The 16,672-nt window shown below is 29.0% G+C and overlaps 1 protein-coding gene across 5 annotated transcripts in view; it reads left to right on the forward strand.

Annotated features, from left to right (window-relative positions):
- The window catches only part of LOC136988038 (zinc finger protein 76-like), a 38,000-nt gene that overhangs the window by 16,481 nt on the left and 4,847 nt on the right, over positions 1 to 16,672 (forward strand). For 3 of the 5 annotated variants that reach the window (XM_067285839.1, XM_067285823.1, XM_067285831.1), the window contains exons 5-11: positions 2,158 to 2,202; positions 2,273 to 2,398; positions 2,968 to 3,169; positions 3,520 to 3,699; positions 5,718 to 5,960; positions 6,042 to 6,154; positions 15,521 to 15,610. In XM_067285839.1, coding sequence (XP_067141940.1) covers positions 2,158 to 2,202; positions 2,273 to 2,398; positions 2,968 to 3,169; positions 3,520 to 3,699; positions 5,718 to 5,960; positions 6,042 to 6,154; positions 15,521 to 15,610 — 999 coding nt within the window. The remainder of the gene's footprint in view (positions 1 to 2,157; positions 2,203 to 2,272; positions 2,399 to 2,967; positions 3,170 to 3,519; positions 3,700 to 5,717; positions 5,961 to 6,041; positions 6,155 to 15,520; positions 15,611 to 16,672) is intronic. The other 2 variants (XM_067285847.1, XM_067285857.1) reach the window with 1 other exon arrangement.

Consider the following 16,672-nt stretch of genomic DNA (forward strand, 5'->3'; position numbering starts at 1 on the left):
GAGAACCCAGACTTTATGAATGAAGGTTTAATCAACAAAGAAAAAGGAAAATTAGTCAATACAGTATTGTCAACTTTTCTACCCATCTACCCAAGAGCATCTCATCTTGTGTTCTCAACATTGACAGAGATGCTTTTCCATGACCTTCTGCCCTCCTGGCCGAGTTCTACTATTTTAATATGATGAATAAAAGCCAGTTCAGGCAGTCATTGCCAATTCCTCCATGACTCAAGAAGTCGTCCCCAGTTCCTCAATAGTTAAAGTCGTCACCTGCTCCTCCAACAATATAGTCCAATCATCACCCCCTCCAATAGAGGAATATCATCAACTCTAGAACTAGAAAGCTCAATGCCTTTCTTCGGGCTGTCCCTATAGTGCCGGACTTTCACTTGTCAACTCTTCTGTCAATGGAATGATTCGCAAAGTTTTCCAGGTATTTATAACACTGCACAATTTTGTGTAAACTCTCTCTCTCTCGCAAATACTTTGATGTCATTCTAGTATCAAATATCTATATGTCTAGCTACTGTTAGCATGTAGATCATATAACATAAAATAAATAGGTATTTGTTTTCTTAACCTAGTATCTGAGTGTCTTGCTTCCAACATGATGTATCACACTCCTTCATCCTGAATACGACCACTTACATATGCGAACATTCATGTAACAAATTCAAACAAAAATAAACAGCCATTGCAACTTCTCTGTCTGGCTGACAGGACACAATAGTGCCCTCCTGATGTGGCATCAAATAGGTGTCAACCCTCTGGTCACAATGGTTCTGTTTGTGAATGGAATCCTTGGGCCAAATAGAACCAGGATTCATTTCTAAAATTGATGTGATGCCAGTTGGTAGAGTCCATGCTTTTCTGTTGCAGCATTACTGCAAACAGAAAAGCAAGTCATTAGCACCACAGCAATGTTGTGGTGTTAATGACATGTCACACAGTAGTTGCCTTTCATGCAAATTTGCCTATGTTAATCACTGTGGACAAAGGTGCAGTTGCCACTGTTTTGCTTCTCTCAAGCTTAACAAACAATAAAATTTCTAATAATAAATGCTTACTGGAATAAACAAATCAGAAATTAAATCTATTACACGCCTTTAAAGTATCCAGCATACTGTTAAATTATCATAAGAACGTTTTCGATCACTTTTAGAGATCTTCTAAAAGTGATCTTTTGCTGGATACTTTAAAGGCGTGTAATAGATTTAATAAAATTTCCATTGTTTTTTTAGATTATTTTTGTTCAATTTTTATAATTTGTGATATATCTGTTTTGAATAAAGACAGTTCTACTTTTCTTGTTCCTGAAGTTGTCGGTAAATTCTAATTCTAAGCTGATAATTTTACAAATTTTATTTTAATATAACAATCTTTAGTAATTTGTTGGAAACGTTTACAAAGTAGAGAGATCATATCGAGGATTGCTACATTGTTGACATCAAGATAATCTTTGTATATATTTATATTTAAAGGCATAAATTTTATTATACATATAAACTAAGCTCTTTATAGTTTTTGTTTTTAGTGGTCTGTCTGGGGCATCCAGAATCTTCCCACTGTGTGTATGTATATATGTTCATGTATTCACTGCCCTCAACATCATCTCATAGTCAGGGCAGAACAACCCAAATGGCATATAATGGTATTTTGACTGTTTGGTAGAATGGGCCTTCTGCTTTTCTCATCCCAAGAACACGGTCTTTCTCAAACTCCATCTACGTGTAATGTCTTTGACTGCATCATACAGACATGCTTGGTATAAAAAGACCTGCAAACAAATACACTAAAAGTTTTGAACAGCATGTGTCTCTGCAAGTTTTTTCAATCAGATAGTGGTGTAACAATTGTAAAGACTTTGGTGGCATTACCTGGCCTGCAATCAGACCATACAATTGTAATCATGTTTACGTGGCTGTGAATTTTGCAGTAATCTGGCAATGCTATCTGGTGTGTAACTATTTTGTCAATGAATGTATATTATAAATACATTCTGAAATTAAATATCTTTTCCATTGATTTTATTTTTTAATTGTATTCAGTGCTATATTTCATGAAATATACATTATTACAAACTTCTTAATTATTAAATATCGTTTTTATTTAACTTTAAGCAATTGTTAAAAAAAATTTTGATGTGAATTTTTTCAGGGTAGTGAAACTTTAGATGATAAATCAAATTTGGATTTAAAAGTTGTAAGTTAAAATCTTTAAAATATTAAGTTTCTTAATATGAATCATAACATTTTTTTGTTACTATTTCCAGACTTTAGGTGTTCTTCATTCAAGTAGACCTGTTGTTAGTGCCAAAGCATTGGCGTTAGGAGATAAAGCTTTTCGATGCACATATGAAGGCTGTGGTCGGCTATATACTACCCAACATCATTTAAAGGTAATATTCAATAAGAACAACTACTGCATTAAAAAAGTTTTTACAATACTGAATTCTTGAATATTTTTATGTACACATTGAAAGGAAATATTGTATGTGAGATTATATGCATAAAACCAAATCCATAGTTAATATATTTACATGTAAAAACAATCTTTTATTTTTTCAAAATACCTATGGGAGAAATTTATTTTTTAGTAACAAAATATGAATTACAATAATTATATTTTTACATATTTAAAACTACTTTAATATTAAAACCATTCTTAAATTCATTTCCACTGCTTTCTAGTGTCTAAAGCTCATTATCAGGGGTGAAAAATCCACCTAAAACATTAAAGCAGATGAACAAGATTGTCAAACAGCTTCCTCTTGCAGACTTTTTCACTAACAAATCACTTTTCCTTGGCAGCATACTGATTGCCATATGTTTTGAACCTTAGAAATGGCTGTAATTAACTTTGTATTTTAAGAAATCAAAATTATATAATAATTAGAGTTAAAATTATTAAATTAATAATTAAAAAATGATTGTTTAAATATTTATATAGCGTTTTATGAAACTGTAGGTTCACGAACGATCTCATACAGGAGACCGTCCATTTAAATGTGCTGCTCCCGGTTGTGGTAAGGCATTTGCAACTGGCTATGGACTGAAAAGTCACACTAGAGTTCATACAGGAGAAACTCCATATAAATGTCCAGAAGAACATTGTCATAAAGCTTTTAAAACTTCTGGTGATTTGCAAAAACATGTTAGGACTCATACAGGTACTAAAGTTTGTAGATCGATTTTGACTTTTTATTTATTATTTTTTATATGTTGAATATGATCTAAAATATTTTTCAGTTTTGTAAGTGACATAAAAGGTTTAATTATAATGTAAATAAGATTATAAAAAAGTTATACAAAAAATTTATACTTACTTTTTTGTAATATATTTATGTTATAATTAAATTTTTAAAAATTAAGAAATATACAAATAAAAATGATAGCATCAGAATGCTATAGTAGATTTTATATTTTCCAATGTATTTAGTTAAGTCTTGAATTACAGAAAATAAATAATTAGTGTTAGTATTGGTGTGTGCATGATTATTAAGCTTTTAAACTTTTATAGGTGAAAGACCATTCAAATGTCCGTTTGAAGGGTGTGATAGAGCATTCACTACTTCAAATATTCGTAAAGTTCACATCAGAACTCACACGGGAGAAAGACCCTATGTATGCAAGGAAGAAGGGTGCGGAAGAGCATTTGCAAGTGCAACCAATTATAAAAATCACATCAGGATACATACTGGTATTTGAATGGAAATTTTTTAAATTTTAATATTATTTACTATATTTAATGAATTTGAAAAGTATATTATCTGTTCATTAAATATGGAATTAAAGAAACAAGTTTTTGTAATTATGATGATATATTTCTGATTTCATAATCTATACTCAGTCTTCAAATTAAAATTTTCTGTACTTTTCTATATAAAATGAAAGTTACATAATCTATCGATATAATGTGTTGTACGTCAAAAAACGTTTTTCACTATCGCAATGTGTTTATGAAAAATCTTGAATAACTTTTAATTGAAAACAATACTTTAAACATTTACACACAAAATTGAAAGATTAAAAAATAGTAATAAATTTCATCAACAGTTTTCTAATGCTTTGATTTAAATTGGGATAGGCTTTTTATTAACAAGTACAAAATTATTCTCTCAAAAAAGAATCACACCCTGATGTTTTTTTTCTTGTTTTGGAGTTTGAAACAAAATGTTACGGATTAATATTTTATGTAAACTCCACTTGACCTTAAAGATTGCACCACCTCTTCTTAACATGATTCCATTAATCTTGTAGTTACATTGTTATCAACTTTGGATCATTATTCTTTAACCACTTTGAGTTGTACAAGATTTGAAGGATGTTGTTTTGCAGTTTTTGTCTAGAGACAGAAATTGACCACAAATATTCAGCTAGGTTTAAATCTGGAGAATGTGGAGGGGATTTTATTGTTTTGATCTTTCTTTGGAACCAGGATGTAATAATCTTAGCTGTGTACTTGGATCTCTATCTTGTTGAAAAATATACTGTACTTCTTTCCAAGATGCAGTTTATGAACTGATGGAGAAATATGCTTTTCCAGGATCCCATGGTAGACTTCTTTGTTCATTATCCTGTTGATAAATTCAGGATTTCCTACTCCTCACCAAAATATACAGCCTCAAATCATTTTGCTATTTTCTTCATGTTTAACAGTTTTGACATACATCCATAAATGTAATGTTTCTTTTTAAATTAAGTAAGGCACAAGGTTGGAATATTAAATATTCAATAAAAATTAGAACAGTTTAATAAAAATGTGATGTACACGAAATTATCAACAAAAGTATAACTCCCAAATGTAAAGATCTTTAGAACGTATACGAAGTGAATTGCTTAAATAATTCTATTCATAAATGAGGAATATTGATGGTAGGTGTATTACAGGGTGAAACTGACTTGATATAAAGATTTTCCCATAAGAATAACATTCATTTGTCATTACATCATCTCAGTAATTTAGTATTAGCCCAAAAGGACACATAGCCATACTCTACTGAATTTGAAAAAGAAACATTACATTTATATTCTATTCTTATGTTTAAAGTTTGTGTTCTTTGCCTGATGACAAAGGCTGTATATCTTCAAAAGTACTCACAGTTTTTAGCAAATACATGTTTTTTAACATAAGCTAGATGTGATTTCTCTTCCATATAACATTCCCAGTTTGAAGTGAAATATTGTTTTTGTCAATAATTTTTCTTTTGTTACTTGTGATAGCCTTTTTCCACCCATCTGCATAAAGTAATTTTTGGTTAATTCAAAATTTTAAAGCCAGTATTGGACTCTATTTCCAATTGCCTTAGTATAATTTTTTTTAAATTCTTTTTATGCAGTATTTATATAACTTTTTATATTAATTCTTCAGTTTTTTATGAATCCTTTTTGATGTAGGAATCTACAGTTGCAAATTTAAAATTTATGGGGATTAAAAAAGTTATGTAATGTAGTGATTACCTATTGTTTTTATATTTTACATTTTTGCTTTCGTCATGTAAATTAGTTGATTTACATGAAAGGTGTTCAGAAGTTTTCACTTAGCATTGCAAGGGTGGGAAACATTTTTTTGATATACTGTATTTTATAGCTAATCGGTAAAGAATCTACTTTCATTTAAATGATAAACAGAAAATATATAAATTACACAGGATGAAATTTAATGTAAATTTTTATAATATTTTATTTATATTTAAAAATTGATCCATTATTATTTAGGAGAGAAGCCATACATGTGTACAGTTCAAGGATGTGGAAAAAAGTTTACAGAATATTCTAGTCTCTATAAACATCATGTTGTTCACACACATTCAAAACCATATAGATGTGATGAATGTGGTAAGACTTACAGACAGACTTCAACACTTGCCATGCATAAACGTACTGCTCATGGAATAATTGATGCAACTGATGGATCTTTATTAGATTCATCAGTCTCCCTTACAGAAGAGAGTAATTTAGGTAAGTAACTTTAATTTTAAATTTTATGAACAAATATGTTTAATGTTTTAAATTTAATACATATTTTGCTTCTACTATAAGACGATCCTGACATGGATTCATCTAACAAAGAAGCAAGGATACACTTCCATTTAGAATCAGAAAATCAAGACAACACAACAAATCTTGTGATTCATCGACAGAATGCCAGACAGGTAGAAAATTGAAATTATTTGCTTTATAAAATTTGTTCTAAGAACAGTGTGTAAATTTGTTCATGCAAAATCTGTGTATTTATTTTTTTGAGCTAAGTAGCTTATTAACTTTAAGTTGTAGATAAGAAAGGCTATTTATTATGCATTGTAATTAAAACAGACACATCAGTTTATTGAGTACTTGAACTAGGTATTTAATGAGTATTTTTACCTAAGCTTTGTTTATGCTTTGAGACAATTTTGCAATAAATTGTATAATTTAAAATGATAAAGTAAATTCAATTAAATATGTTTTTATGCAATGTTTAATAATATAATAATTTTTAATTTACCAAGTAACTACTAATATTCTTGATGATTTATTTGGAAATGATCAAAAATGATCTTAAATATTTCTTCAACTGGAACTATAATTATATTAGTGATCTCTTCAGACTGAAATATTTGAATGCTTTTCCTAACTTTGAAAACTTGCTTTGATTTTAGTTCTGCATGAAAAATATTATTTTTTTAAATACAGTGGAAACTTGATTAGCTGAAACTGGATTATCCAAAATGGTTTCAAAAACAAAATAAAAACCATAACATGTAGCATTGTAAATATCATAAAGCATAATATACAGAAACTATCCACGAGACAGATGAGTTAATCATTTACAGTTAATTGTAGCACCACAAAACTAGATCAAATGCATAACATTACATTTTGAGTAAATTCATATATCTTCAAATACAATAATTACATTACAATATTCATAGTTTATGAAACTTTACACTTTAGTACTTGATGAACCCAAAATACAAAAACAAACAATTTTCTGGATTGGCCAAAATTTTATTTACCTAAAAGATCTCTGGTTCCATCAAGTTTGGATAATCAAGTTTCTAATCCAAAAATTTTCAATCTAACTACTTTAAAGATACATTTACAGTATCTTTAAAGTAGTTAGATTGAAAATTTTTCATAAAAATCATATTTGTTATGTGAAATTAATATCACTGAGTAGTGAAATTCATAAAACTAAAATATAACATGAAGAAAAATAAGTTTATAACAGATTTGTCACAAATATATGTCTGAATGTATTAACACATGGAAGTTGGAAAAATTTTTGGTTTGATTTAAAATTAATAAATTAAAATGACGTGCTTTCAAAGAATGTCTTAACTTCCATCTTTTACGATGCAATTTTAAGGCAACTCGCACATTTTATAATTGTGATTGGTATCTTATGATAAATAAATTTTATGATAGAACATATTTTTCTCAACTGCATTTAAATAGCATTTTTTATATGTAATGAAATCCTTACATAAATTACTGATAGTTTTGATCAATTAAAATGTAACTTTCATTCACACATTAAATTTAACAAAAAATAATAATTAAGCATTTTTAACAGAAAAAAACATTTGTACTTGATACCATTGTCAGAATTATTGAAAAAAATCTTAAATTCAGGAACAAAAAAACAAGTTTTATTCAGAAGTGTTTTCATACTCAGGAGAATAAAAACATTTCTGAATAAAATTTGTTTTTTGTTCCTGAATTCAGCATTCTTTCTAATAATTTTAATCATTTTTAGATGCATTCTCCAATCCACTGTTCTATATACATTGTGTTTTTGTGCCACACGTATTACGTATGTCAACAACACGTATGATACCATGGCAACACGAACACGCAACGGTTCTATTTGAAAATTTGAATATGTTCTGAAAGAGTTTTGAACTTGTAACGAATCTCAATAGTTAGAACCTGAGGAAGACCGAGTTAATGGTCGAAAACGTTTGTTTTCAATTACTATTACTGGTTTTTTAAAAGGTTGTTGAGTGTGAATTATTTGATTACACCAGTACACAAGTCGAACCTTCTATATAATAATTTCATATGTGCTGTATATACAAGGTCTGTCCAGAAAAAATCAAGCCATTGTTAATATAATGAAAACAGTGTGTATGACATTGATGTAACCTGACAACCAAGGAGAGTGGACTGGAATATGCATGCATGAACAATGATGATTTCACTGTACTAGTCAGTGGGGGTGCTAAATGCTGTTGAATGAACATTCGTATGGTGTGATCATTGCATTCAAAATGACTGAACAATTAGAGCAATGAAACTGCGGATGTTTCTTCTGAAATGAAAATGCAGCAAAATGTTGATGGCTTGCTTCAAATGGGTAACAATGAATCATATTTCCTCAATAAAATTATAACCAGAGAGATGTGTCTACAGTTATGATCTGGAAAAGAAGTTGCAGCAAGATCAAGACTATATTAATTGTGTTTGTTTTTTGATTGGGAAGATGTCTATCACAAGTACACTCCTCCAGACCAAACATTAATAAGGCATATTATCTAAAAGTTCTTCATTGGTTGAGAGATGCAATACAACAAAAAAAACCACATCTGTGGGCATCTTCATCACAACAACATGCCTGCCTATGCATCAAATCACTCAGATGACCAGCCCCCACAAAGCCCAGATTTTGTGCCCTGTGACTTCTGATTTTTTCCCAAAACTGAAATGACTTGAAAGGGAAGAGATTTCCAACAGCCAATGAGATCCAGGAAAATATGATGAAATAGTCGATGGTGATTCTAACAAAGGATTTTGTAGTGTGTTCTGAACAGTAGAAGAGATGGGAGAACTTTGTGAGGGAGCCTCACTGCAAGGTGCCTACTTTGAAGCAGACTGAGGTGCCATTGACCTATGTACAATGTTTTTTATATCTTCTTCAATAAATATCTCTATATCTCATATTACTTGGCTAGATACTTTCCAGACAGACCACATATATATATATATACAACCTAATTTTTTAAAGAGTTTTTTTATTTAAATGTTCTTATTAAATAATTATGTTGGAATAATTTTCATTTTCTCTATGGGTGAATGAACTTAAGCATTTTGCTACACTTATTTTTTGTTGTATTTGTTAGAATTTTTTATCAATTAAACCATTTTTAGTAGAACTTACATTTGAATCTGATATTTTGGATTATTGATATTTTTTTTAAACAAGTGAAGTTCTTGCTATTCAGAAAATCTTTTGCGATAAAAATAAAGGTAGAATTGTTAGAAGTAGTATCTGAAATGTGGAGAATTACAAAGTCTGTCTTCTAAAGTTATAGTTTTCTAATACTCACATATACTTTCTGCATCCATGTGATTTATGTCTGTGAATTAAAAGGTAGCTTTTATTTTATTAAATATTGTCATTTTTTCTCGACATACTATGGATATTTTGTAGGATTGGGCAGTAATATCTCTATAAAAAGTCATACGATGCTTTTTATATTTTAAAATAAACGCACCATAACTTTGGTTTATGATGCATCCTGGATGAAATTTCTGTGGTGGTAGTAATTGTGATTGCACTCATTGAATATTTAGTGATTGGCCCAGATTTTATCACATGGTATAAGTCATATAATTTTTATACTGTCTTTGATATCAGATTTTTGCAAATGTTGTTATTTAAAGAAAGTCGAAGTTAATCAGTGTAACTCCCAGACACCTTCTGTACTTATTCCAGCAGGTATGTTTATTAAAAGAACAAATTTTTTCAGTCATTTTCAGAGACTTTCATCTGGTTATTGTGCATAAATCAAATGTGTTAATTGAAATTTCAAACAGAACATACTATACATAAAATGACAATATATTTAAATGTAATGTACGTAAAGACAAACAAAATACAAATAAATGTAATATTGAAAGTTTGTATGGATTTTATAAGAAGTAATAGGCTAGAAGAATTATTTGTAATATACCAATTAATAAGTAGAGATTGTGTAAATGTTGTCGAAAGTAAGCAATAAACAGAAAAATCTTTCAGGCAACAGTTATTTGTTTTTCATGCAGATTTAGCTGCTGCTACAAAAAAAAATATAGGTTTTAATTTGAAAATAACGAGTTACCCTTGACATACGATTTTGAAAATGTGCTCAAAATAAAGAAATTTGTGTCCCTTCTGCCCTAGCAACAAACACATTTTATTTTAAACATTTTTCTCTGCAATGATTTATTTTGAAGATATTTCAGCTTTTTAGGTTAAATGCTTTGCACTATATGTATTACAAAATATTTTGGCATTTATTACTGTTTCAATACACCATGTTTCAACTTTCTATGGCTGTACCTATTCTATTGGTCTGTACTTTTACTTATTACCATATTTTATGGCATATAAGACACAGCTTTTGTTCAGTATGTTCAGTGATACAGAGTACACACTACATTTTTTTGGATTTTGGTGTCTCAAGTTATATGCACATTAGATTTGATGGTGCAACAGAATCAAGAAAACACAGTAATTTATTTCATAAATAAAAATGGTTTTTCTGGATTTTTAGCTATGATAGAATATATAAAATTATTAATTTATTATTTGTCTGTACTTTTACTTATTACCATATTTTATGGCATATAAGACACAGCTTTTGTTCAAAAAGAAGCTCAGTAAATCACCCTGCATCTTACACGTAAAGTTGCAATCTCTCATAAAATAATGAATTATCCCAAATTGCCTTCAATAGTATACAAGTAACCACTCCTTAGTCCACTTCTTGAATAAAAAGTTGTTTGATCAAAAACATTATTATTATTTGCTATAGATAAAGCAGTTTCTCAATTATTCGTGTTGAGTATTTTAGTGGTAAATTTTAATTTTAAGTGATTTTTTTTTTTTAATTTTTCTTTTTGTAGATCAGGGGTGGCGAACCTATGGCACGCGTGCCCAAAGTGACATGTAAGGAGAAATCATCTGGCATGCAATATATCATACAATTTGTCTTTTTCAATCATCCTTTCGGTTTATCATCTTTTTTTCAATCAGCCTTGTTACAGTTATTCTAATTAAAGCGTATTCATTTAATTTCTTTAAATATCGTTATTCGAAATCTGAAACTTTGGCACACATTAACATCTTTAAAGCTAAGTATGCTTATAATATGGCACGCAAACACAACAAGGTTCGCCATCCCTGTCCTAGACAAATAAAAATTTGCATTCTAATTTTACTTTTTTAAACCAGAATATGATAAAAAAAAAATAATAACAATAACTAATGTTGGATTAGTTATATTTTAGCAAAGGCTAAAGTAAAAAGCATTATACAAATAAATTTAATTGGATCAATTAAAAACTTTAATTAAAATTTAATATTTTATATATTAAATTCATTTTTAAGTTATTATATTCTATACATTTTTTTCTGCAAACAGCATTCTTTTCTAATACTTTTGGAGATAAATTTTATTATTTTTATGTAATCAATTTACGTCTACTCCGTTGCCAATATCAATATTTTTTTAAATTTTAAAATAAAATTTATATCTTTGTAAAAAGCAAGTATAAAATGTTTAAAATAATTATTTACAAATTATATTAATTAATTCATTTGTTATGTTTAATATTATTATGTAATTAATTATAATTAACGAATATCAATTAGAAAATTAGTAGACCACAAATACAGCATTAGACATATTTCACGGTTGAGTTGCCAAATGACGCACTGCTAATTACATCGAAAATGAAGTATAAATAATTGATGGATCTGAGCTTTTTTTTTAATTGTAGGCTAAAATATACTGAATGGCAATTATATAATAAATTTACATAATTTTTATACACGGTGGGTGGAAAGTAACTAGGTGTAGTGAAATTTTTATAATTTGTATATTTCTAATGCAAGTTTGGTAAAAATTATTTGACATATACCTTATTAAATGGAAATATGGATGCATACCTTAAAATTCAATGTAGGCATAGGTATCGTCCACCAGCAACACATTTTCCTCGGATTGTGATGTGGCTGCGTGGGCACTCCTTCTTGCATCCACAATCAAATCTGTGGTTACTTTAGCTTTTAATGACAATTCTTGATTGTTTCTGGGTGGATTGTGGTGTGACATTCCTTCACAATATGCCACCATCCTTGCACTGCAACCACTGATTTCCATACCTCATAGTCTACAGCAATCTATATTCACTCCTGAACAAACAAGTGGTCAGCCATGTTTTTTGCCAATGCATGTGCAACCTCTCTTGATCGCTACCCCTATCACTGATTTGGGAATTACAAAATTCCATTGATTGATGTACATGTGCACACAAACTTTATTATGATCGTTACAAAAATTATAGCTAATTTCTCAATGCCTAGTTACTTTCCACCTACCCTGTAGATTTAAAATGCTCTTAAAGTTAATGAACAATTGCATTAAATATTCTAAAAGTCTGGTGGAAATAAATATCTACAGTAAATTTTGTATCTTGCATATATGCATATGATTTAATATAACAGATTTTTGAATTTGGTAAACTGATTAAAGATGAAATCATATTTTAATACAATATACACTAGAATAAATACCATTACATAGGTTTTCTGGGTTTAAGTTAAATAGCATCAGTTGTTAATTTTCTTGATTAATAACTAAAGCAATATTATTTATAAACATATAACTAGTATGCCAGATAAACACAAAATATTGTAAGATCTGATCATAACAGTAAATTTATTTTTGTTGTTTCTTCTTCTATATTATCATATAGATAAGTTTTGGTTCAGCGAACTGAATGTTGTGGTTAATTTTTTATTATGTGACTGGAATGGTTTAATTTTTAATTATGTGTTTAAATAATACAAAAGAATTAATTACATTAGAATCAAGGATATGATTGAGATTTTTTTTCTGTCAGAATTTTATAATTGGATGGAAAATGTAAGAAAGCATAAGATATTTAAAGCAGTTCTATTTCATATGAGAGAGACGTTTATACATGATAATTTTTGTTCCTTTTTAAGTGAAGATAAACTGTTTGATATGTAGTCATAAATTTCAAATCTTTTGTTTAAAAAAAAAAAAAAGAGAATTCTAGTAATAATGTTCAGTGGAATTGAAAGTAAATAAAATTTTTAATGAAAAAATGAGTAAAAATCATCTAAATTTTTATTTTCTTCGGTAACAGATGATAAACAGTAAAGGTTGTCTACGTCAAACTCAAATTGTATATCAAATGTGTGTGTATAATTTTTATAATTTAAAGTTTTTCTTATTATTTATTAAAAATGAAAAATTCTCTGAGAAAAATATAGAATCATAATCAGCTCTAATAATTATGAAATTACAAGCATTAGAACTTAAACTTCAATTTACATAAACTAAGTGGCTGAAATACAGTAAAACCTTAATTTAACAGACAAAATTTTATCTCCATATGTCAAGGATAGCAAACCTTTTTGAGTCTGCATGCCATATAGTAAGTGTACTCATCTTTAAGAATGTTTGTGCATGCCAAAGTTCCAAAGTTTTACACTTTGAATAACTATGTTTAAATAAATAAAATAAATAGGCTTTTAATTAGAGTAAATATAAATAAGCTGATTGAAAAAAGGATAATTGGGTGAAAAACCCAAAGGATGATTGAAAAAGACCAGTAATAAACCAAAATTGTATGATGTGTTACATACCAGATAATTGCTCCGATGTGTCGTAAGTTCCCCACCCCTGCCATATGTCATGTGTTAAAATTAATACTTTGTTATTTTTTTAGGGGTTTTTATATGTAATTAGATTGACTTCTTTCCCCAAAATCCAAATGTCACTATTCTTAACTTCATAGCACAACAGAAGTGTCTTGATATATCAACATTCAAAGACAAATAAATCATGAATTTTTTTGTAATTTTGCCAAATTTAAATTTTGTTTTTTTAGGAACTACAGGTATACCTCGCCTTATGTCGGTAATTGGTTTCAGGAGAGGTGACGTAAGTCGAATTTACTTGTGTAGTTACGACGTAAGTCGAAACTACGGTGGAAAACTCCAATAATGAGCACTTAAAGACCGCTAAATAAGACGACAACACAGAAACTCAGATGTTTTCATGTTTCGTTCTCTAGGATTTATGATGATTATATTAACATTTACTGTAAATGTACATATTTTAATATGATTTTATGTGCTTTTAATGCTTTTCTAGTGATATTACAACTTCAATATTTGTGGCGGACAGATGTAAAGTCGAATAAAATGACTTAAACTTGATTTTTATTTTTCCATATACTTTTTTGACAAACGACGTAACTCGAAGTATACCTGTATTTATTTGATTAGTTAAATACAATTAAAGTGTATTTTCCAAAAACTGTTTATTTTGATTTAGATCATATACTTGTTTATTGCAGTCCCAGAATTATGGTGATTATATAAGCAATAATACATATAGAAAACTTTTCTGGGAAATTAAACTTCTCATGCATACATACATACACATTTTTAATTACAGAAATGTAACTACATAAGTAAAAACAGATAAATTAAGGTTATTATAAGATATCAAAGGTTGTGGGAATTAAGCTCTATTATAGGAGGAATTGGACATTGTGTAAGCTTCTCCGTAATGACAAGATCAGGATGCTTCCTTGGATGTGGCAAAGCGTATATAGTATACCTGTATGGGATGGCAGGCCAAACAGGTACTTGAATATGTAGAAGCCCTCAGTCACTAAGATACAGGTTGCATTGCACTAATATATTAGAAAAGCCTTTCTACTGCCCTGCCTACTTTTGCATCTGAAGAAGGGATTGAGGTGAATTTTGATAATACTAAGATTGTTAGATAAGTTACAAAGGGTCACTTCCTAAATTTCTAAGCATTCCAAATGCTTAGAAATTTATAAGTTGATGAGTAAAGGTACATCAATAAATTTTAGGGACCAGGGTTCGATTGCACTGTCTTTGAAAGCATGGTAAGAGATTTCTTGAATAAAGGGAATTAACTGTATTCCAGTACAGATTTTTATGTGATTTTTTAATTAATTGCGATGTTGTATATGTTTTAATTTTATGATTAAATTTATGTTTGAGAACAATATGTTCTTTTCCATTGGTTAGAAATGTATGTAGCCTGAGGATGACTGTTTGAAACAGCTGAAAACATTAGCTTTATTGCATTAAAATGTTTACTGACTGAAATGGTTGTGTGATCATAACCTTGAAAATTACTATCAAACTATACATATTAACAAAATCCTGACAGAATAATTTTAGCTGCTAAAGAAGTCATTTTAGATAATAACATCAACTCTTAACCCAATTTAATTGATAGAGACAAATTATTTTGCCAAATAATAGGGCTAATTTTAACCTAAAAAAATAGTGCAATCATTTGGCACTAAAGTCATTTTAGTTTTATTATAACAAAATTTATTTCATTATCAAATACTCAAAATAAGGATGACAAATATGTTTTAATACTTGTTTATTAAGTTATTTAATTATTATTTCAGTTTTAATATTAGTTAAATGAATACTTCAAATATTATAAAGATTACTGTTTTTGTAGATTGCTATGGTAACTACTGGAACATCACTTACTAATGACACAACTATTGTTGCATTACAAGCCCAACAAACAGATCAGGATATTCAACAGGTGTGCTTTTATGATTCTCTTATTATTAACTAATTTATTTTTAAAGTAAAATTTATAAACTTTCAATTATTATTATTATTATTATTATTTTTTCTATATTATTATAAATACATTGCTTACAAAATTCGTAGATATTATGTATCAAATTTGGTATGCAGCAAAATCAGTATTATCTGAATTTAATGTCAGGTTCTGTATATGATACATTTGAAAGGAAATATGCAAATTGTGTCTAGTGATGAATCTGTTTGTAAATAGGAATCACAGCAGTATGTTTTGCTGTGATTTCTATATATGTCTAAATTTCCAATCTTCTAAATGTAAGTGTACTTTTTGTTAATAATTCCCACCTAATATGTTGATCTCTCAAATCAATAGAATCCAACAATTGAAAGCCGTATACAAGGTGGTGGACAAAATAATATGAACATCAGTGAAATGACACAAAATGTAGGGAGATGATCCACCCTTGGCCTGAATTGACCCACCCATGGGATGGATAAATACATGTCATGCACAGTGTTCAAAGGAATATGCATCCATTCCTCATGTAGAGTGATCTCTAGTTCAGAAAGTGTGGCTGGAGGTGGAAATCTAGCATGCACTTTGGCCTCCAGATTACCTCACAAAGATTTGATTATGTTTAGATTGGGGAATGAGAAGGCCAGATGAGATGTTCCATTTCATTCTTGTACTCATTGAACCAATCTTGGATACAGAACAGTATGAATGGACCATTGTCATCCTGGAACACAGTCTGGACTATAGGATGGAGATGATTTCCCAGAATGCTGAGATCACATCAGCACAATAAGTGGTTTCAGACCATGCAAAGATATTGCACCCTGTAAAGTTCAAAATGTGAATATCAAATTTTAATAACAAATATACATTATTGCAAAAAGTACTGTATTATTGACAGTTAAAAAAAAATTATTTACACAAACTAAAAATAAATTCAATGTGATTTTTGACATTACATTCCTTTTATAATATTGTCAATATCTGCTTTTATGGTACTAGTCTTAATTCTAAGAATGTTAGTTAAATGGGAATCACTCA

This window comes from Centruroides vittatus, unplaced genomic scaffold, assembly GCF_030686945.1.
Source record: "Centruroides vittatus isolate TY-2023 unplaced genomic scaffold, ASM3068694v2 contig_1246, whole genome shotgun sequence".
Taxonomy (NCBI): domain Eukaryota; kingdom Metazoa; phylum Arthropoda; class Arachnida; order Scorpiones; family Buthidae; genus Centruroides; species Centruroides vittatus.